Here is a 23,905-nt window from a genome sequence, read left to right on the forward strand (position 1 = left end):
TTAAAGTATAGAGATTGGCTTGGCAAATACCCTTTACTCACTAAACAAGGCACCTGTTAGTCAAATTTGCCCATCATTTACATTCTTTACAAAAATAGCGCGCGCGCGCGCACACACACACACACACACACACCCCACACATAAAACTAAGATGAGAAAATTAAGTCCAGTGCCTCTATCTAGCCTTAGTAGATCAGACAGTCTCACTGTTGGGTGGTGATCATCGTGACGTGGCGGGGGGTGGGGGCGGTCGGCAGAAAGAGTGGGATCATATTTTTTCATTTCACCAACTCCCCACCCCATTCTCCTGATAGTTTCTTTAGGGGTGACCACACATGGGGACAGGGTGGGACTTACTTAGTGAGAAATCTGAAGAAATTTGAACCTTAATAATTCTGATATTAGGCAGCCTCAGGAAACAGGGTTAAGTCCTTGGTTCTGACACTAGGTGATGGCTGTGTTTCCAAGGCAATGTTGTTGTTGTTGTTGTTTTTACCTGCAAAGTAAGGTCTTGTTTCAGTGAGTTTCAAATGCCTCGTATTTAGCCTCTCTTTAAGGGTTAGTGGCATATGTTTGCAGAGGAGTCATTTTGGAGCCATTTTTTTAAACTTGCTCATTCCTAGAAAAATCCTCACCCCTCACCCTGCAGAGGCCTTCCTGCCTTGACCACCCAGGGGCTGCCAAAATGGAACTAAACTTGTTAAATGAAACAGTGCCAACCGCAGGCTCCAGACGTTCAGAGGCATTTTTGAAACCTATGTCACAAGTGATTTTCATCACTTATACTTTGGCATATTAAACCAGTGATTACAAAAAAAGATTTGTTGTGGGTAGATAGTCCTGTAAGATAACTTCTGGCTCCTGCCAGTCTCTGAGATTTCATACCTCTGTGAACTCCATGTTAAGGAAGGTCAGTCGAGTTCACAGCCTTTGCTTTCCTGGAACTGCTCTTGGTACCTGGGGACGAATCTCAAGGTTGTGCATTCTGGGAGGCCAGGCTAGGAAAAGAGTAAGCAAAGTGGCTAAGTAGCTCCTGAAAATAGTCTGCGCAGCTTTGCGGTGGTTTCAAGATTGCACGTACATAGTTGTCAGATGGTCATCGGCGTGCTGAAAATGGTTGAATTTTAATGTATGTGAGTTATATCCTGATAAACCTGACTTTTAGAAACAGTATCTGTAAGACAGTCTCCTGGTCCCTACGTCATCATTTCAGATAAATCCCTTTACCTTTTGGAAATGGCAAGTAAACAGCTGTGCTGTGGAGAAGGGTCCCCCCCCCCTTTTTTTAAAGATTTTATTTATTTATTTGACAGGCAGAGATCACAAGTAGGAAGAGAGGCAGGCAGAGAGAGAGGGGGAAGCAGGCTCCCTCCTGGGCAGAGAGCCCGATGTGGGGCTCGATCCCAGCACCCTGGGATCATGACCTGAGCTGAAGGCAGAGGTTTAACCCCCTGAGCCACCCAGGCACCCTGAGAAGTGTCCTTTCTTGATGCCCTTCCCCTTTAGTCCAGGGACTTGCAGGGTAATCAGCATGGGTGAGAGCTGTCTGTGTCCTTGCTTAGTGATAAAGTAAAAGAAAGGGTTATGTGTCCCTTCACCTTTAATTTCTTAGATTTTTTTTCCTCTACCCAATCCTTATAATCAAAGATATATCAGCAGGACAATTTATTTTATGCGCTTAGAGTAGTAGTTGTAAAAAAATATTGTTTAGAAGAATAAAAATGGCTCTGTACTACATGTCAGAGATGTGTGATAGCCTTAAAAGAGGATATAAAATGTGACAGTTGAGTAATGGGAAATATTAAAATAACTTCATTCTCTTATGGATATGGGGGGGGGGTGGATAAATCTTACAGTGTGCCTAATGGGAAAACATCTCGGAAATTCAGCATCGATGCAAGGCCCAGAAAATTATTATGTGTATTAGTTAATATTATCTTCCTAACATGATACTCCACACCCAAAAAGTAAGCATTCCAAGTTGGGGAAAGGTACTTGAAAAATGGCTGGCAAGTTTCCTTTGACTGTCTCCTGATAGTACAGTACAGGGGAGTTTTGCTTTCTGAATCTCTATGTTTTCCAGTTTTCTGATAATGGCTATGTATTTCTTTTACGTATTTAAATATTTTTAAAGTAAAAAAAATTAATACTTATTTTTTAATATCTTAAAATATTTCAAAAAGTCAGTTCGAGACCAACGTGCTCCTTCCTGTCCCTGACACTAACCCCAGAAAAGGGAGCCAAGGCCTTGTGTGCTGCATTTCAAGGGCTGTGGCCTCACGCTGGGTTTCTGCCTAAGCCCGTGGTCACTGCTCCGTGGAGGCTGGGGGAAGGTGAGGCCAAGACTACAAAGGAGCTTTGAGCATCACACGGATGTTTACACTTTCAAACAGTGTGTTTGTGTAACTTTGCAACTGAGAAAAGTTATTGATGATTTATATGTTGCCAAAAACAACCTACAGGGCATGTGGTTCCCTGGGGATCAGTCCCTCTCTTGGCAGTAGCCAGGAAATGAGGAGAGGAAAGAAGGTATAAGTCACAAGCTTATCCTTTGCCCTAGTTATGTGGGTATACTAAAAGATCAGATGAGATCCAGGGCCTGGGAGATGCCCTTTTAGGGAATATGCTCCATTAGTCCATTTGCTACCAAACAAAAGCCACCATTAGCAACCTGTACTGAGGAGCAGTGTTTGATGGGCTATCGTGAGGGGCATGGATGAGTCCGTGCTCCGGGCACTCATCCTCACAAGCAGCAAACGTGTACTGAAGCATCTAAGACCCATAAGGCCGGGTGCGGAGGGTGCTACATGAAGGACTTTCATTCATTTAACAAATATTTATCGAGCACCTACTGTGAACACCACAAGCTATTTGCTCTTAGTTTATATTTAGAGGAGGAGAAAGATGGATGCTATAAAAATTCAGTGACTTCAGATGATTATAATGCATTGAAAAGAAAAAATAAACAGGGAGCTCTGCCAGAAGAAGGATGGGCTAGACAGGACACTTTATTATACAGTGTAATCAGGAGACCTGGCATTTGAATGTTGTCTCAAAAGAGAAAGCAGCAGCCATGGGCCCCACCGGCCAGGGCAATGCAGCATGGCAGACAGGGAAGGCAGCAAGTGCAAGGGCCCTGTGGTGGAGCCTGACTTGGCCTGTTCAACTGGTGAAGAAGGTCAAACAGGGCAACTTTGGAGATAGAAGGATAGGTGTAATAAATATTTATGGGAGAAAACCCAGATGAAATACTAATGATAAGAGCAGTTAGTGTGCAATATTTATTTTCTTTCTTTTATTTTTTTTAAGATTTTATTTATTTATTTGACAGTCAGAGATCACAAATAAGCAGAGAGGCAGGCAGAGAGAGAGGAAGGGAAGCAGGCTCCCTGCCAAGCAGAGAGCCCCATGCGGGTCTCGATCCCAGTACCCTGGGATCATGACCTGAGCTGAAGGCAGAGGCTTTAACCCACTGAGCCACCCAGGCGCCCCTGTGTGCAATATTTATTAAAAGGCCAGAGAAATGACTTGGTTTCTACTAGCACAGGCTCCTGGTTTGGTGTGAGTTTGAAGGCCTGAGGAGGTCGCTGGGGTAGGTAGTTGCTGAGGAAGGGTTCTCCAAGGAAGGGAGGCTAGGGCCTGGCTGCAAGACATAGGTGCACTTGAGGGAATAAGCCATACAGGGAGATCATGAACGCTCGGGCATGGGCTATGTTGGGTAAACAGAGAACAGGCTTTTTTGGCTGAAAGCTAGGGCTGGTGAGGTGGGGTGGCCACAGGTACTGTAGATATTGATGGAAACGCTGCTGTGTATGCAGTGATGCTCTGCCGGTCTTCACACACAGGAAATAGACCCAAGGAGGAAGCAGAAGACAATTAGCCTCAGGTGCTTGTCTTGCAAGTTTATTCTGTGCCCACAGGAAACCCTTACAAACACTGTAGGTGGATGTGAGTATTCCCTCCAGAAGATACCAGTAAAAGATAGCAGCGCCTTCTTAGAATTATGGAGGGAGCCCAAAGGGTTCTCTTTGTGGCCAGTTTCCGTAGAAACTTACTATGTTTAACACATGCACGTGCTTCTGAGTCACACACTATAAGCACTTAATAAATCCTTGTTTACTAATTTTTTAAGGTTTTATTTATTTATTTGACAGAGATCAGAAGTAGGCAGAAAGGCAGGCAGAGAGAGAGAGAGAAGGGGGCAAGCAAGCTCCCTGATGAGTGGGGATCCTGATGTGGGGCTCGATCCTAGTACCCTGAGATCAGGACCTGAGCCAAAGGCAGAGGCTTAACTCCCTGAGCCACCAGGCGCCTCCCCTTGTTTACTAATTTTAAATTGCAATTGATTTTCAAATGTTCGCCATCTCTTTAAGAATCGTCAGTGCAAATTAGAAATTTCGAAATCAGATGTGTAGATTTACCCACCTCCCCCCACGCCACCCAAAGGTCCTGGCTAATAAAGGCACAGTTGGTCATAATCCTAGATATTTTTTCTCTCTGCCTTTCTTAGTTCCTGATTCCTTTTCCATGTTCCTTGTTGTGAGGGTTGGAAATTATGTATGTAATGTTTCTAGGTTATAGTGCTTAGTAGTTGCTCAGTAAATGGTGGTGGTCATTTCCTGCTCATGCCTGTTCCTTCTGTAGCAGCCCATACTTTATAAGGTGTTATCACAAACATTAGCGACACTTGTACAGCCCTACAATCCAATTGAGCTCCTGAGGACCAGAAAGATTAAGTGATTTTTCCCACTGAAAAGAAACATAACAAAACCAACCAACGAACCAACAAACAAAAACAAAAACAACCTAGCCAGGAATGTCAGAATGGACCAGAATTCAGATCTACTGTCTTCTAGTACCTGTTTCTCTAATCTTGTACCACCCATCAATTCTATCATAGGAAATATCCCTAGACAACATGGTGGTACCAAACATCAGTGGAAGGGCTCCAGTTCTTACCAGGGAAGCTGCATTGCGGAGCTCGGCCAAAGGACTTCGGGTGTTACCGTTTTGAGAGCCTACGGATCCATTTGAGCAGAGAGGCAAGGAAACAGGCATGCTAGTCTCCCCGAACTCCCGGGGTTGCCTAAGGCTTAAGATCCACTGAGGATTTAGAATTGAAGCAGTGTTTTTTTGGTTTTTTTGTTTTGTTTTGTTTTTAAGAGAAATTAATTGACCAATAAATAATTTCCTACAAGGAGGCAGAAGGCCTCTGACTATCAGCTTCCCCTTGCCTGCTGTTGTGGAGCATTAGACATCAGTAGGTTAACAGAGCCATTTCTATGGAAACAAGCTCGTTTTTTCCTCTTCGGTTGGAACCCTACTGGTTCACGGTCAAGGTTTCCTTTTTTTTTTTTTTTTTTTTTTAAAGAAAATCCAGCACATACCATACAAAATACGGGTCTTTTTGCTTTCATGCAAACAATGCCCATCTAACATCTGAGAATGCCAGCTCCCATTTGTGGATACAGCCATCTGCATTATCCAGGGCTCCGATAAAAACTAAAGCTCGCGTGTCATTTTTAAGTTGCAGCATGCTCTATTCATTACTGGTTCATTTTACAAAATCTGTGAAACCCATGATTTCGAACCACGTTTTCCAAGGGCTATGTTTTTGTCAAGGTGGTTAGCAGCTAACCAGTGATGCTCTTTCCAAGCAGAAGGCTGCATCTCACAGAGATGTTGTTTCAAAAACAGCAGTTTACTGGAAAGCAGAGAGCTGTCATTTTCAAATAATGGTTTCTGGCACCCAAGTAAGTCAGGGAAGCTGTGTTGTGTCTTACTCTCCACCTACACAGCATAGATGGCTCCCATGCTGATTTGAGGGATTTCAGATGCAATCTTGTCTTTCTCTCATTTGGTGAGTGGCAACGTCCCAGCAAAACCACATGGTTTCCCGAGTAGAGTTTAAGTCGATACGTTGCTCCCTTGGTTCATGTCCTTCCCCAATGGCCCCATAACATTTTTGTTTGGTACAACTTCTGCACCAGATCTCACTCCCATTAGCTCTCTCCATAGCTACAAAGACCATAAAAACTGCTGTTATGTTTGTGAAATGGCCAAACAGATACCACAGTCCCCAGATTAGGATCAGTCTGCTGCATCTAAAAATGGAAATTGAGAAGGACTGGAAGAACATTTTTCCCTGGTGGGGGCTTGCTTTAGAAACACCCATCTCTCTAATGTTCCGACATAACCCAAACCTTGGTTTCCTCCAGCGAGGGATGCAGTACTTACGTCCCTGGGGTTGTGAGGATGAAACAGGGACTTGGCCCAGGGCCTGGCACATGGCAGACCCTTGGTTTATAAGCTAATACTCATTTTTAATACGAGTTCCTGGTCCTCTGGTAAAAGAACAAAGCTTTTGGCCTGTAAAACCAAATTTCCAGAAATGAGAAGCATTGGAAGATGGGGAGGGGAGAGAGGAGGCGGGGAAGGGGTTTGGAAGGTTCCTGTTTTGTTTTATTTACAAATCCATCCCTAGCCAGCGTTGTGCAGTCTCGTTCTCTGCATTCTGGGTGCTCAGGAACCCCCTGCGACTCCTCTTCTCCCTTCCCTGGGGCTTCCCTCCCCTCCCCTCCACTCCCCTATTCAAATACTAACCAGTGCCCCCTGGAGTCCAACATCATTTCTCATACATACCTACTATCCCCAAACACTTCCACGCTGAAGTCTGTGTGGACATCCGTTATCCTACCCTTTTCCTGATAATCCCCTCCCCATTCTCATGTCCTTTTTATTTGCCACCATACGCCTATTCTATAGCCTCCATACGCCTACTCAAAAATGAGCAAAGACAAGTGAGGAAACCAGGACATTATGACACCCAAAAGACATCTTTGTCATGGCTCCGATTGTTGAAACACGTAAGATTGGGAAAGAGTGAGCCCGTGGGGCAGATTCCAACCCTGACGCTCTGGTGCTTGAAAGTGTTGAAGGAGAAGCAACAAGCTTCCCAAATAAATCCTCTATTGATTTAAAATTTCCCCAGTGGTGGGAGAACCAAAAAGAAATTAGTGTTTGCTGATTAGTAGAGATGGAAATGTGCTATTTTGGTATTTTCAGGTCAAAGTGGCCAACTGGTAATACGAGGAGCTATCTCACAAAAAAGTACCGTGAAACAAGGCAGGCTGTTTTTTACAATTATTATTCAACTCACGCCGCAGCCACAACTCAGAAATTCACTTGTGTTCTGACTGCGAAAACCCTTCCCTGGACCCTTCATATATATACTCTCATCAATTTGGTGATGGTGGTTCTTACTTGCTACAGAATGAATTAGGGTAGGGATCCAAAAAACAAAATCAACAACAAAAAATGAGTTTGGCAAAATGACCAAACTGAACTTTTGCTGATATATAAGCCATTAACAAAAACATTTACCCAGGTGACTAACTGTAGAGGCTCTGAAGAACTACAAATTGTAATTGTTAGGAATGGTCCTCTAATTCAAACCCAGCCAATAACCGATCGCCAACGATATGGCTAACTGACAATTGAGAATAATGAAGATATCATCAAATAACTGGGAGACTGTAAACCTCTGATTTGACTGTAAACCTAGAATTGTTTGTTTTATTGCCAGTGTCATCTTAACCTGTAAATATATAAAACAAGTAAATCAAGCCCCCTTACCACCAACTGCAGATATCAAAACACAGTTCTAAGGAACGCACAGTTGTAATTAAAATGAAAGGCCAGAACGAAGACTTGATGCCGTGCTTAAAAAACACCATTAGAACCTGAAAAGAATGGCATCCTCCCCAATTAACCTATACTGTCGAAGGCAAAGGTCTCATTATCAAAACATTTATTTATCTTGGTGCCACAGAAATAAGGAGTTGTGTGTTAACTCCCAAGCCTAAATGACAAGAAAATGTATGGTTTCTTAACAGAAGAGTTCCTCCTGAAAGAAATGAGAATGCTTGATGTATTTTTAGCAGAAGAAAACTCATCTAATGGTTATTATTCTATAACAAGCCCTATCTCTCATGTTCAGGGGGTGGGGGGAGGAGGGGTGCTTCTCTCATCAGTGAAAAGAGTAAAATGCCTTCTGTATGATTCTCAGGCTTGGAATTCAGGTGGGATAATTAGGACATTCTTCCGGAGTCCTACCAATCTCTCTCACACAAGCTCTGTAATTGTTCTAGGAGCTTCAGTTGTTTGTATTCTTTTTGCTTACTGGCAGATATGACCCAGCATAATCTCACTCCACCAGCACATTGCAAGAGATTGTGCTCTCTTTCAGGGACTAAATATCCATAAAGCACAATAATGCTAATGAGAATTATGAGCACTTAACACTTATTCATCCCTGGGAAGGTAATAGGGATCCCAAGACATAATATAAAAGCCAGTTTCCTTGAACCTTTCCTGGTGGAGTACTTTCTCTGAGCAGATTTTTCATGCATGGATCTATGACTGTTTTTTTTTCAGTGTCCTTTCTGATGGAGGGGCTGGGAGCAGTACAATTCACTGTTGTCTGGCACTCCACAGGGCATTAGAGTTTCTGCCTCTGCTCTCTAAATGCCATTAGCACCCCTGATGACTGTCATAACCCAGGCCACCCCCACACATTTCCAAATGCTTCCTAAGGGGTTGCACTTCCCTTGGTTGAGAACCATTGCCAGTGGGTTTAGTGTGGGGCTTGGAAAATAGGTTGAATCCCATTTGGAATTTCCAGAGGGTAGACTGTTTGAATTTTGAGAAGAGATCTTGGCTGTGGCATCTGAAAGAATTAATCTGTGGAATTCTAGCTCTCCGATTCAAATCCAGAGATGTGCAGTCACCCATTTCAGTACTTGGGAGGGGCTACCAACTGCTAGACAGAAGAGGGTCACACCAGCACTACCAACCTTTGATCATCAGCCCAGCTGATTCCCAGAGGTGTTTTGAGGTTCCAGAAGTGAGCTCAGGACTTCAGAGTCTCCCCAAGAGAGGCAGACACTGGTTCTATTTCCCTCTGCTCCACTAATTTCTAGAAGAGTTGGAATCCACAGATGGGTGCATCTTTGAGGTGGGCGTCTGATGGTTCTGGGGCCAGGCTGGACCCCCACAAAGGTAAACTATGGTGTATCATAAGGCAATCCAAAGACTAGCTGATGGGGGGTGAGCAGGGAGCGATCTATAGGAATTAATCACTCTCTCTTTTTAATGAAAAGTTTTTTGTTGTTTGTTTTTAAAAGGGGTGTACGTACACCTGTGTTTTCAAGTTTTGTCCACATGATCACTTCAGCAGAATTTTACTTTTTCTTTTAGCTATTTCAGTGGTTGCTATATTCAAAGCATTTCCTTCCCTCTTAAAATAATGTCTGCCTGATTTCAGCCAGATGTAGAATGAAACAGGAACCTTAGTAAAGCGTATCTGATATGCATCTGTGCTTCTGCCTAAGCACCTAACAGGACTCTGTCAACAACTTCTCTTGGCCCGATGTGCTCACAGGACGCAACACCCTTTTCTCAACAACACTTCTCACCACATGCAATCGCTGTCAGCTTGGGTAGGGACAGAAGACCAAAGTTTTTGTCTCCTGCATTAGGAATCTGTGATGTAGCACTACACTTGTCTACATGAACAAGGAACAATCTGGAAAGGATACTAAGGAAACAATTCCATTTGACAGTAGTGTCAAAAATAATAAAATATTTAGGGACTTAGAATAGAATTAACTTGGGACTAGAGAGCCCAGAAATAAATCCTCACATATACAGTTAAATGATTTTCAAGAAGGGTGACAAGACCATTCAATTTGTAAAAGACAATCTTTTTGACAAATGGTGCTGGGAAAACTAGTATCCACGTGTAAAAGAATGAAGTTGAACCCTTACCCAACACCATATACAAAAATTAACTCCAGGTGCATCAAAGACCTAAAGGTAAGAGCTAAACCTCTATAACTCTCAGAAGGAGAACATAGAGCAGAAACTTCACAACATTGGATTTCCTGGATATGATACCAGAGGCACAGGCAACAAAAGAAATTTGGACTTTATGAAAATTAAAAACTCTTGTGCCACAAAGCACACTATTAACAGAGTGAAAAGGCAATCTATGGAATGAAGGAAAATGTATCTAAACCCCATATATCTGAGAAGAGGTTAATATCCAGAATATATAGAGAGCTAAAACTCAACAACCAAAAAAAAACCTGATTCAAAAATAGGCAAAGGTGGGGGGCGCCTGGCTGGCCTGGTTGGTGGAGTGTGCTGCTCTTGATCTCAGGGTTGTGAGTTTTAGCCCTACCTTGGGTGTGGAGATCATGTAAAAATAATAAAATATTTTTTTAAATGGGCAAAGGATTTGAACAGGTATTTCTCCAAAGGACATAAGCAAATGGTCAATAAGTACTTGAAAAGATGCTTGACATCACTGATCATTAGGAAATGCAAATGAGAACCACAATGAGATACCACCTCACACCTGTTAAGATGACCACGATCAAAAAAAAAAAAAAAAAAAAAAAGGGAAAATAGTGTTGGGAAGATGAGAAATTGGATCCATGTGCACTTTTGGTGGGAATGTAAAATGGCATAGCTGCTACAAAAATCAGGATGGCTATTTCTCAAAAAGTTAAAAATAGATTTACCATATGACCCAGCAATTCCACTTCTAGGTATATAACCCAAAAGAATTGAAAGTAGGGTCTTGAAGAGATATTTGTACATCCTTGTCCATAAGAGTATTATTCACAGTAGCTAAAATGTGGAAGCAATGGAAGTGTTTTCAACAGATGAATGGATAAGCAAAATGTGGTATAGACATGTAGTGAACTATTACTCAGCCTTAAAAAGGAAGGAGATTCTGACACATGCTACGACAGATGTAAACCTTGAAGACATGCTCTGTGAAATAAGCCAGTCATGAAAAGATAAATACTGTATGATTTTACTTCTACGAGATACCTAGAGTAGCCGAAATCATAGAAACAGAAAACAGAAGGTGGTTTCTGGGGCTGAGGGACGGAAAGAATGGGACTTCCGTTTATTGGGTACAGAGTTTCTGTTTTATAAGATGAAAAGCATTCTGAGCGTGTCCGTGTGTGTGATGCATTGTCCAAGTACCTTAGGCTTAGAAGACAGACTAACTTTTCTTATCTACCATAGCCACTTTTTAGGAAAATACATATTTCTTGGGAACACTGGTCTAAAAGAAGAAAATGCACAAAGTGATTCTAATAGCTTGAGGTGCCTGGGTGGCACAGCTGGTTAGGTGTTCTACACTTGATTTTGGCTCAGACCGTGATCTCAGGGTCCTGGGACTGACCCTTGAGTCAGGCTCTGTGCTCAGCATGGAGTCTGCTTGAGCTTGTCCTCTCCCTCTGCCCCTCCTGCTCACACTTGCATTTTTTTTCTCTCTCTCTCTCTCTCGCCTTCTTTCTCAAATAAATAAATATTTGTAAAAATAAATAAATGTGACCCTTGACTTTTTAAAATTTAAATTCAATTAACATACAATGTATTATTAGTTTCAGAGGTAGAGGTCAGCAATTCATCAGTCTTATTTAATAGTACCAAGTGCTCATTATATCACATGCCCTCCTTAATGTCCATCACCCAGTTACCCCATATCTCCAGCCCCTTACTTCCAGCAACCCTCAGTTTGTTTCCTATGATTTAGAGTCTCTTATGGTTTGTCTCCCTCTCTGGTTTCATCTTGTTTTATTTTTCCCTCTATTCCCCTATTTTTCCTCTCCCGCATGCTCTGTTTTGTTTCCTAAATTCCACATATGAGTGAGATAATATAATTGTCCTTTCTGATTGACTTATTTCACTTAGCATATAACCTTCTAGATCCATTCACATCATTGCAAATGGCAAGATTTCATTTTTTTGATGGCTGAATAGTATTCCTGTGTGTGTGTGTGTGTGTGTGTGTGTGTGTGTGTGTGTGTACCACATCTTCTTTATCCATTCATCTGTCAATAGACGTGTGGGCTCCTTCCATAGTTTAGCTAATGTGGACATTGCTGCTATAAACATTGGGGTGCACGTGCCCCTTCAGATCACCACATTTGCATCTTTGGGGTAAATCCCTAGTAGGAAACACTAGATTCTTTTGGGTCATATAGTAAAACTAGAACACTGAGGATGTATCTTCCTAAAACTAAAACCAAAGTCTGTGTTTACTTTTTCTGCTAAGTCCATTTAGTTTTCAGAGGTTTTCTCTCCCTAACATTTCTAGACTTGCATCCTACCCCTTCTCTCTTCTTTTTCTATCTCAGCCCCCATCTCCCCACTTCTCTCTTCTCCCATGCAGAGGTCTTCTTCCATAGTAGGTAGAATGAAGTCCCCCCAAAGTGTCCATGTCTCCATTCCTGGAATGTATGACTACACTATGTTAACGACAAAGGACAATTAAGGATGTAGATGGAATTAAGGATGCTAGTCAAGCTGGCCTAAAGATAGGGAGGTTGTCCTGGGTTATCTGGGGTAGGGGGCAGTAGAGTTGCCAGGTTCTTAAAAGTGGAGGAAGGGAGAGAGCAGAGTCAGAAGGGGATGTGACTGTGGAAGAGGTCAGAGTGATATGATGTAAGAATAACTCAACTCACCTTTGCTGGCTTTGAAAATGAGGAATAGGACCTAGAGCCAAAGAATGCCTGTAGCCCCTAGAAGCTAGGGAGAGGCAAGGAAATAGATTTTCCCTTACAGACTCCAAAAGGATTACTGCTCTGCTGATACCTTGATTTTTAGCCCAGTGAGACCTATTCCAAACTTCTGACCTCCAGAACTGCAAGATAAGAAATTCCTATTGTTTAAGCTCCTACATTTGTAGTAATATGATATGGTAGCAATAGAAAACTCATACACTTTCTATCTTAGTCTCCTAAGACAGAAAGCCATAACTTTCCCAGGAAACATGAATAGGCATTAGAACATAGAATTTCCTAGATACTCAAATGAAAATACTGGGTCATTTACTCAGGTGATGGTAAATCTATTGTCCAATGGCAGAAATACTCTTAATAATAGTGGTGTAAACAAAGTGGGTACTTATTTCTCTTCACATAGATGATAGCCAGTTCGCAGCTGGCATGGTGGCCCTACAGTGCCAGTATGTGCCAGATCCTTCCTGCTTACCCCAGAGTATAAACCTAAAGGTTCAAGGTGAAACTCTGTGGTCAACAAGACCGTCTTCCAGGCCAGTATCAGGAGGAGGGGGAAGCAAAGAGCACACCCTTCTCCTTTCAAGGGCACTTCTGCTTATTACTCATTGGCCAAAACTTGGTCGTCTAAGTTTACTGACCAGCAAAGGAGGCTGAAGAATGTATATTTCAGTAAAGTATGCCCAGCTAAAATTCAGGGTTCTCATGGGCTCTATGAAAAAGAAAAGCAAATTGTTATTACCAATAAAGAAGAGGAGAAGTGGTATTTGGAGGCAAGCTATGGTTTCTGACACAGGTTACTGTGTAATCTGATTTAGATTCAAGGGCAGATGAAGAGCTGGCCAGACTCCCACATCTCCCTCAGGCCCAATGAGGATTTGGCAATTCTGTGATAATCTATATTCTAGTGTGGTAAATTCTAGTTTGGAAGGAATGTTAGCTTCACAAAACAGTGTCCAGGGTCTTGTAGATCACGACTACTTCCAACTTTGGATGAATGAAAAGAGTTAGGCTATGCTTCCTGGTAAATCAAGATTCCATCTTGGTCCTGTGACGTTTTGCACGGGTGTTAGATTTTTGTTCGATCTGGGGACATGTAATTTCCTTGTGGGGCTGAGATGATTGGGTTCCTAATTATGCTGATGAAATCATAGTTGTTAAAGCCTCTTGTTGTTGTTGTTGTTGTTGTTTTGGTTTGGTTTTACATAAAGATCCCTCCGCTGATCTTCAAGCACATGGAAGTAGAGCTCAGAGATCTCTGTGGCTTCAAAATCCCTTCAGTCTTCCTTTCCATTTTATTGTCTCTGATGCCTTTGAAAATAACTGGAGGGAGCAGTTAATTATCTTTCAATTATACTATAAATGTTATGCTTTTGGGGTGTTTGATTTTGCAGTTTTCTTTATAAAATAACACTATGAAGGGACCTCTTTGTTTACAAAGACTTATACATAATTTCTTCTTTTGCCTTGAAGAACAAGATACAAATATATAAGAACCAAAGAAGGTAATTTACATATTTATGCTCTTTGGGTAATTAAAAATTGTTTTTTGATTTTACTGAATACGTAACAGTCTTGTATTGAATTTACCAGGGATTATATTTCATTTCCCAGGTTTTCTATGTGTCCTCTTTCCTTCTTGAGATGGTTGCCTGATTTTACTTTACCTCTGGATAAAAATATTCCCCAAAGCTAGCAGAAGTCACACTTTTTAATATGTCTTCAGAACAGGAATCAACTGTTGACTGAAGCAAGGCTTGAATGCCTCTCATTTCTTGGGTCATGCACTCCAGCTAAATTGCTGCTCTCAGACATTGCTTCACTGTGGGGTGTCAGTGACCTCAAAGAGCACATTTATACAGACCCAAAATAGCATATGACACCTTGACATGGAGCGAGACCTGATCAGAATGTGGAAGAAATGGGCCCTCATAAATAAAATAGGGTACTTTCCGTGATGAACAACAACAACAAAAATTGCGATGGTGGGTCAAGGAAGAATTAGAAGAGAAATGAAATTGGGATAGGACTTAAGCGGGTAGGGGAAAGGATGGGGAGGAGATCTGGCAATCCTAGAGGCAAAGAAACCATCTCATAATTTACATAAGTACAGAATTCCACTCTCTGAACATTTGTGTCCCATTTCCATATTTATAAAAGTAGTAAGTCCATTATACTGAATACAGATTTCTGCTAGTGAACCCATTGATGTCATTAACAAGTTAGACATGGCAATCCTTCCCCCTTGACATTGCAGATGAAGAACTGTGAGTGAAGAAAATAGTTGTGTCTAGCCATATGTCAAATAGAATAGAGAGAAAAGGCTATATATTTTTTTTTAATGCTGGATAAACAACACTGAAAAACCACACATCCTATGCAGTGTCTCTGCAGTGTGATAGACTGAGGTGGCTACAGTTAGCTAGAAAGTTAGTGTTGGAACCCACCAGCAGAACATTGTAAGCTTGGTATCTTTAGTCCTAAGGGATTACTTTACCATTCCTCTCTGCTTGCCTTTCATTCTTCATCCTCTGAGGGCACTGAAACAGAGTATCTGACCATAGTAGTACCTGAAAAATAACAACACTTATAACGTCTGCTGTCACCCTTACCATTTTGAGCTCAGTTCATACATTAAGATAATTTTAATGACTTTCTTCCTTAATTCAGCAGCACATCTTATTCTAACTGATTTGGTAAACAATCTTCATTGTTTTTCCCTGAAGAAGGGGTAGAAGTGCAGAGGGGTGTGTGTGTGTGTGTGTGTGTTGGGGTGGGCTATGAGGATCTGGAAAACCACAAGCACATGTCATCTCCTGGCCTGCCCGCAGTCAGACTTGGCACTGGACTGGGGCTGGAGAGGACTGGGAGAGCCAGGCCTCACCACAGCCACTCTTTCGAAGTTCCCCCATGCTGATGAACCTGTACATTTGGCAGCTCCTGAGTGCCCTGATGCATTCTTCCCTCCTGTGTTCTTTCCTAGTGTATCTGAAAAACCCACCCAGCATTCCAATGGCTAGCAACAATACCGCCAGCATAGCACAAGCCAGGAAGCTGGTAGAACAGCTGAAGATGGAAGCCAACATCGACAGGATAAAGGTAAGGACCACATCACCCACATAGACCCTCCAGCCTTCATTATAAGGAGCATGATTTGCAGGCCTCTGTCCCTTGACTCCCCTTCTATGGAGAGTGATGAAAGCAGTGAGAGCAAGAGAGAAACTTAATAATTAGGCAAAAAGTTCATTTTTCTAATGTGCTTTATCTTCTCCAAATTTCTCCAGAATAAAATGACAACATAAATTAAAACTGGTTCTCCACGTAGAAGTTAAGATAGAATAATAACGGCAGAAGAGACAAACAAAAAACAAGATCATGGTTGAATTCTAGCCAAGGAAATCGGAGAAAACACAAAACTTACCAGCTGACCTCCCTGATTCTTTAGAGACTGTCTTTTCATTTGGGTTTTAGCTTTTCTGTCTTGGTTTAGGTTCTAAGTTTAATTGTCTATCTGTCATGATTAATCTTTCTCTTCACCACTGTAGGTTGTATTTAATAACTTATGGATTTTTTTCCTTCAAAACACAAAAATCACACATGGTCTCCCTAAGAAGTTAAACAACATAGCGGGCTAATGAAAGTATTTTATCAAATGGAACTTAGAAACATATCTCATTTTCTAAAAAATAAAGCTAGAACATTCATCCAAATGTGAAATTCTTTTTAAAACTAGAATATTTTTCCTATTTCCTCCATACCAGAGTTAGCAACCTCAACAACCCACCCAACCTTGGAAGTATGCTTCTAGAGCAAAGGTCAAAAAATTAAGGCTCATGAGCCAGATCAAGGTTTTATTAGAACAGACCCATTCATATACACATTGTCTATGGCTACTTTCTCACTACAATAGCAGAGCAGAGTAGTTGCAAGAAAGACAGTGTGGTCCACAAAACATAAAATATTTACTGTCTGGCCTTTTACAGAAAAGTTTGCTGACCCCCAGTCTAGAACAGTGATTCTTAGCTCACCTGTACATTCACATTACCCAGGAAACTCTAGAAAGATCAATTCTAAGACCATACTCTAGAACAATTAAATTAGAATCTCTTGGGGTATGAATCAGGCATCAGCTTTGGTTCCCCCCCCCCTTTTTTTTAAGTTGTCAGTTAGTTTCAATGTATAGCCATGGTAAAGAACCTAGGGGAGGGGCACCTGGTTGGGTCAGTGAGTTAACTGTCACCTTTGGCTCAGGTCATAATCCCAGGACCCTGGAATCAACCCCCAAGTGGGGCTCCCTGCTCATTGGTTAGTCTGCTTCTCCTTCTCTCTCTCCCTCCTGCTCATGCTCTCTCCCTCTCTCTCAACTAAATAAATAAAGCCTTAAAAAAATAAAAGAAGAAGAAGAAGAAGAACCTAGGGAAAAGATTTGCTCCTCCTCCTCTTTTTTTTTTTTTAAAGTAAACTCCACACCTGATGTGGGTCTTGAACTCATGACCCTGAGATCAAGAGTCTCATACATGCTCTACTAACTGAGCCAGCCAGACACCTGGGGTTTGCTCCTTCTAACTCCCATCAGCTATGGACTGGAGAGTCTTTCTTCATAAAGAAGCTGAGCAAATATCCATAGGCATCTGTCTGTCCTAATCTTTTTTGAGTTCTGATAATGGGGCCATGTAGGCGCATCTTCTCTTCTTTCCACAGCTTTAACTCTTCTTATTCATGAATGAGATAAATACAGGGAACTCACCATTTGCCTTGCTCCTTTACAACACCTTCCTCTTTTCCCTTTGCCTCTTCTTTTTCACTCTCTTGCTGAAAAAGTACAATGTGGAAGGTAGGCACAGAATCTGCTGCAAGAAGTGAGGGGGTTCAAAGACCATGGCATCAAAGAGTCATTTGGTTCTTCTTTTTTTTTTTTTTTTTTAAAGATGTTATTTATTTATTTGACAGACAGAAATCACAAGTAGGCAGAGAGGCAGATAGAGAGAGAAGGGGAAGCAGGCTCCCTACTGAGCAGAAAGCCTGATGCGGGCCTCGATCCCAGGACCCTGAGATCATGACCTGAGCCGAAGGCAGAGGCTTTAAACCACTGAGCCACCCAGGCGCCCTCATTTGGTTCTTCTTTGGGAGGGGTGGGGAGAGCGGAAGCTTCTGCCCATGGGCCTTCTCGAAAATGTCACTTTGCCTTTCAGGGTGGCCCAACTAAGATAAAAGTATTTGTGAAGCGCCATTGTGGTTGGCATTTTCTCTTACTGCTCAGGATCCTCAGATCTGGCTCCTGAAGGAGGTTGTGATGGTGTTAGAGGTGATGAAAAGCCAGCAGTGGGAGGAAGAGGACGGAAATAGGCCTTTTCAACCATGAATCAGACCTCCATCCTCCCCCACCCGAATTACTGACTGCAGGGGGCTCCTAGTTGATCCGTGAAATCCATCTCAACCCTGTCTCCATCCCTGCCATCAATTATCCTCCACATTGCTACCAAAGAAAATTTTCTCTAAGAAAATCTCATTATGTTCCTCTCGCACAGAAAATCTTTTCATGATTCCCATCACCTATAAAATAAAATTCAAACTCTTTGACAGAATATGAAAGGTCCTTCTGACCTCTGCCCCTCTTTTTGGCTTCATCCCCTTTTTTTGCCTGAACATTCCCTCTCCTCCTTTCTGTTCTTCTGCTTTAAACTCTGGCAACTCCGTGAAGACTCAGATCAATCATTACATCCTTTGAGAAGCTTTCCCAGACCCTCCTCATAAGGTTGAATTTGGGCCAGTTTTCCGTTGTTCATTTATTCTTTTGTCTAATAAGTACTTTGTTGACAGCTTTTTAAACGGCCAGACCATGTTAGGTCCTAGAGATGCAGAGGTGGAGAGGGAGAGACGAAGACCTGGCTCTTGCCCTCAGGGATCTCCTAATTTAGGAGGGGGTTACAAAAAAATATGAACAAGACCTATCACATAAATAAGATATGCAGGAAGCATGATCACCAGATATTATCAGAAAGAAGGCAGCACCACACCCTGACTCCCTTCCTCTACTACTTCTCAAGACACCAGAGGCATGGCCACTATAAGAAAGAGAAAGCGTTTATCTAACAAACCGAGCACTAGGTGGTGATCTTACTAGGTGATCTTCGCATCCACATCTCTCGACCCTTGCTCTGTCGTCAGACCTCAAGTTGTTGGAAATACAGCGGCAGCTTGTCACTCAGCCTTTGTCCTGCACATCAGAGCCAGGCAGGCATGCTGTGGTGAAGTGTCAGATTATTTTTAGTTCAAGCTGTTGGCTAACCTGCGACTGTGTTGACAGAGTTGTCAGCTAGCTGGTTTAGGGCTTGGCTATTTGCCTTCAGGACTCCCTTCAAAGGCTTCTGAGCACTCAGGCTTCTCCACCTACTTTCCCTGCATGATCCTGTCGGCAAGAAAGGGCTTTTCTCTGAAGATCCCACGTATGTGATTCTGCAGGCAGAGAAGTGACCGCTTCGAGTTCTGTACGGCGGCAGTGACATTATGTACATCTGGCAGAGCCCACTGTGACTGAGGCCGTGAGAAGCAGGGGGCAGGGGACACAGCTGGCACTGATGCTTCGAGAGTCCCATCAGCAGGGGCGGCCTCATCCCTCCTGCAGCCTCCAGGATAACTCGGGCTGCAGAGAGAAGCTGTACCATAACAAGATCTGAATAGTGTATTCATTTTTAAACCTTGTGTCCTATCGCTCTGCATCACAGACCCCGGGAGAATTGAGCTAATGAACCCATTATCTGTTCATAAGCCTCAGGCATATATAAATTATACTCCCAGCCTTTCTGTGTTTCTTTGTTAGCATTTCATTCAAGGACAGAAAGTAAAGAGAAATCAAAGGAAGCTGAGAAGGGATCTAGGGACAGGGACAGAGAGGGGCGTAGAGACTGTGACACTCAGATGGATGAGACAGCAATATAGTCACAGAGATGTGGAGCAAAGACAGATGAAAGGAAGCTTTTCCTTAGAGCACAAATTGAGAGAGCATGTCCAAAAGTAAAGGACAGCAGGTTTCGGTGAAGTCTATTTATTCACCACTCTGGTAGGGCTCGTTGGGTTTCTAATAATAGAAGCCTAGGCCAAGTTCACTTAAGCAGGAAGAGGGGATTGATTATAAAAGATAGAGTGTGTCTCAGATTCCAAGAGCAAAAATGTAGCCGGGTAAGCCATAGAAATAAGAGCTGGAAGACCATCAGAAACCAGGAAAGCTCTGTTACATGCCCTTGCCTCACTCTGTGCGTCTGTCTCTTTCTTTTCCCGGGAAGAATAGATTTCTCAGCTTCCTGTTCCATGTGGCAGACATGATGGCTGCCCACAGCTCCCAGGATCCCATGTTACTTCCAGCTCCATGAAGAAAGAGATAGGTTGATTCAATTACCTTTAGTCTCAAGTGCCTGTTTGCTAGAATGGCATCTCTGTTCTAGTCGAACGAGTGAACCATCTGCAGTTCAATCAACGGACATTAGAATCAAACCACAACACTGCTCTAGGAATTAACCCACACTCCATAGTTAAGGAGGAGTAAGAATCATTGTAAACTAGAAAGATGCTCTTTGACAGAGGGCATCGTTAGCCTCATGAAAAGTAATGTAGATGTAAGAACAAAAGAAAGCCAGGGCCAGAAGCATGGGTGAAATGATTGCTTCTAAACTAATTGGATGCTCCATAAATTGACCCCACATAAAAATGTCAAATTTCTTTCTCATTTCTCCCAATATTCCTAATAGACCTTTCCAACTTGTTCCCCTTATTATCCCAAGAGTATGCTATGTAAATTCCCACTTCTCTGGTTATTCTGGGTTCCTCAGTGAGAATGCCCTTCCCCTCATTCTTTTCCTGTACTACAGACTGAATGTTTGTCTCTCCCCACCCTCCCAAGATTTTGTTGAAACCCTAACCACCAATATAATGATATTTGGGGGTGGGGCATTAGGAAGATGATTAGATTGGGAGGGTGAGCCCTCATGAATAGGATTAGTGTCCCTAGAAGAGACCCCAGGGAGATCCCTCATCCCTGCCACCATGCAAGGTAATAGTGAGAAGACATCTGTAAACCAGGAAGTGACGTCTACCAGACACTGCATCTGCCAGCACCTCGATCTTAGACTTTGCAGTCTCCAGAATTGTGAGAAATAAATTTCTGTTGTTTGTCATCCACCCAGTCTAAAATATTTCGTTCCAAAAGCCCAACCAACTAAGATCCTCCCCAAATCTTACTCCCCAATCAGGGGTCAGCTCCAGTCCCCACTTGTCCGTGAATATTTTGCCATTCTGACTATGTTTACTAATTGGTTTCATTTTCATCAAATAAATTTTTCCATAAGACTACACAGTCCTCAGGGCGCCTGGGTGGCTCAGTGGGTTAAAGCCTCTGCCTTCGGCTCAGGGCATGATCCCAGGGTCCTGGGATCAAGCCCCACATCGGGCTCTCTGCTCAGCAGCGAGCCTGCTTCCCCCCACCCCCCACCCCTCCGCCTGCCTCTCTGCCTACTTGTGATCTCTATCTGTCAAATAAATAAATAAAATCTTAAAAAAAAAAAAAAAACTACACAGTCCTCAAAGTTAAAGACCATGTAATTTACTTCTCTGTACCCTTCAGGGTGCTGGTGTACAGGCATTTAAGAAACTTTTTTTTTTTAGTGGATAGCTTCAAGTTCATGTACTTAGAATGTCACATAACAGAACATCAGAAGCTATATTTCACATGACATTTCCAATGACATTTATGGTTTAGGAAATTGCAAGCATGGTCACATTGGCCAAATAAAAGTGTGGTCATAGGGGCACTGGGTGGCCCAGTCAGTTAAGTGTCTAGCTCTTGATTTTGGCTTAGGTCATGATATCAGGATCCTGGGACCAAGTGCTACGTTGGGCTCTGCACTCAGCAGAGAGTCTGCTTGAGGATTCTCTCTATCTCTCTCTCTCTCTCCCTGGAAAAATAAATAAATCTTAAAAAAATAAAACACAAAACTGTGATCATAGGAGAAAATTCATTGAAATATAGAAATGAAGAGAGTACAGTAAATACTTTCATGTGTTGTGTTTGATTATAAGAAGCCAGTATTTATTGTATATTTTCTTTTTATAATAATTCAACATAAAAACAGATTGATTTTCATAACTGACAAATATGTATAAATTATCAAACACAAACGTTTCTAACGATTGAATCATCTTTCTGATGACTGACTCATAGAAGGTTGGAATTGAGCGTCACAGAAAATGGTACTGAGAAATGGACCAGTTAGACATCATCCTTGGTAGTAGAGAAAGGACATAGATCCTAGGTTTGGGACTTTTGAAGTATTTTTTCAGAATTTGAAATGAAATATTTAACATCTCTTCTCTAAAATGCTTGCATTTGAGGGGCGCCTGGGTGGCTCAGTCGATTGAGTGTCTGACTCTTGGTTTCAGCTCAGGTCATGATCTCATGGGTGGTAAGATTGAGGCCTTCATCCAGCTCCATCCTTGGTGGGAAGTCTGCTTAAAGATTCCCTCCCTCTGCTTCTCCTGCCACTCACACACTCTCTCTCTCTGAAATAAATATTTTTGAAAAGATGCTTGCATTTGATTGGGGAGAATGAGATACTACCTCCTCATTGACCAGTTGAGAGTATTTTTAGGGATAATAAAATCAGTGTAGTATGTCAAAGGACATAAAGAGGAAGGGGTCATATTCACAGTTGACCAGTCCTCATTCATTCAGTTTGCTGAAAATGAAGCAAAAAACATAAAATTGAACTCACACATACATTAGTAACTAAGCTTGACACTTCATTTTTATGAGCGTTGATATAACTTTTAAAAATTCTGTATTTATTAAGCACCGTGTACATGCTTAGCTTTATGCATTGTGTCTAGGAGCTATAGCAGTAGTACTGTTAAACCCTGATCATTTGAAATCCCTAGGAAAAGAATTTTTCTGAATAGCCCAGTTTTCAGGCCAGATGAAATCTCCCTTCTTAAAAAATGTAACTTCTTTGGATGACACTTTGAATGTCTTTCTCTTTTTATTAAATAGAGCAAATTAAATATAATGTGCTTTTTTTGATGATTCATTTGAAGTTATTAATTTCAAGAATATTTCCTATTTCATTTTTTAGAAAAATCCTATTGATGTACCATTCATTTAATACCACCTTGGAGGAGAGGGGAGGGGAAGACCACTTAGATGATTCACTCATTATTATTTCTCCCATATATGTGCTGATCAATATTCAACTAAAGACAGAAGGAATTCTCTGGAGGCCTCCAGAGCTCACACTTTCTCTCGCCCTCTTTCTGTGTCTGTGAAGCTCTTTTTTCTCTGTTACTCTCTCCTCAACTCAAGGAGATTCCTTAACTCTATTTTGGTGGCCCCTCCCTGTACCGTGGCCTAAAAACCCTTTTTACACAGTCGGCTGGGTCAGCCATGGGGCTTATGTTGTCTCCCTTCTCTCACTGATCACTATCCTCTGCTGCCTGTTGCCTAACATTTATAAACTACTTGTTCCTATATTTTTCCAGTTTAATTAGTGTGTGTTTTTTTCATCATAATCTGAATTAGAAATCTGGAAAAATACATAAGTTCTACAAGGACAGGAATCTTTGTGTATTTTCTTCCTTTCTTATTCCAAGTATCCAGACCTATGCCTGGTGTATTAGGTACTCAGTAAATATTAGTTAAATAGAATATTTGTTGAATAAGATTATATTTGAGAACTCCTTCAGGAATTATCTGAGTGTCTACCGTGTATCTGGCACTGATCATACACAGTGGTAGATAAAGCAGATATAGTTTCTGTCTTCCTAGAGTATAGTGTCTAAAGTGAAAGGCAAATATCAAACACAAATAAACAATGGTTGTTGTTATAAATTGTAAGAAGTGTTTTCCTATAAAGGAAAAGAATGGAATGAAAGCGCATAATGAGGAAAGTCATTATTGGATGAAATGGTCATTGAAGACTCTGCAAAGAGGCAATATCTCATTTGACACCTAAAGGAACAGGAGTCAGGCTGTAGAGAAAATGAGGAAAAGAATAGTCTGGGGATTGTATATGTGAAGCTCTGAGACAGAAAAGAACATTAGCGGAGGTGTGTGTGAGAAGGGAGGAATGCCACACATGAAATTGGAAAGATGGGCAGGCCCAAAGCATGCAGGCTGTTTTAAGATGTTTTGGTTCTCTACAAAGTACAATGGGAAACTATTAGTAGTTTTGAGTAAGAGTGGTATGAGCCAATTTATATTTTTAAATTAACTTTCTAGCTGCAGTATGGAAAATACTACTCTTGGCACAGTAGTAAAA

The 23,905-nt window shown here is 41.9% G+C and overlaps 1 protein-coding gene across 2 annotated transcripts in view; it reads left to right on the forward strand.

Moving 5' to 3' along the window:
- The window catches only part of GNG2 (G protein subunit gamma 2), a 109,768-nt gene that overhangs the window by 73,563 nt on the left and 12,300 nt on the right, over window positions 1-23,905 (forward strand). For both annotated transcript variants that reach the window (XM_059182088.1, XM_059182087.1), the window contains one exon: window positions 15,586-15,701. In XM_059182088.1, coding sequence (XP_059038071.1) covers window positions 15,615-15,701 — 87 coding nt within the window. In that variant the 5' untranslated portion in view covers window positions 15,586-15,614. The remainder of the gene's footprint in view (window positions 1-15,585; window positions 15,702-23,905) is intronic.

This window comes from Mustela lutreola, chromosome 7, assembly GCF_030435805.1.
Source record: "Mustela lutreola isolate mMusLut2 chromosome 7, mMusLut2.pri, whole genome shotgun sequence".
NCBI lineage: Eukaryota > Metazoa > Chordata > Mammalia > Carnivora > Mustelidae > Mustela > Mustela lutreola.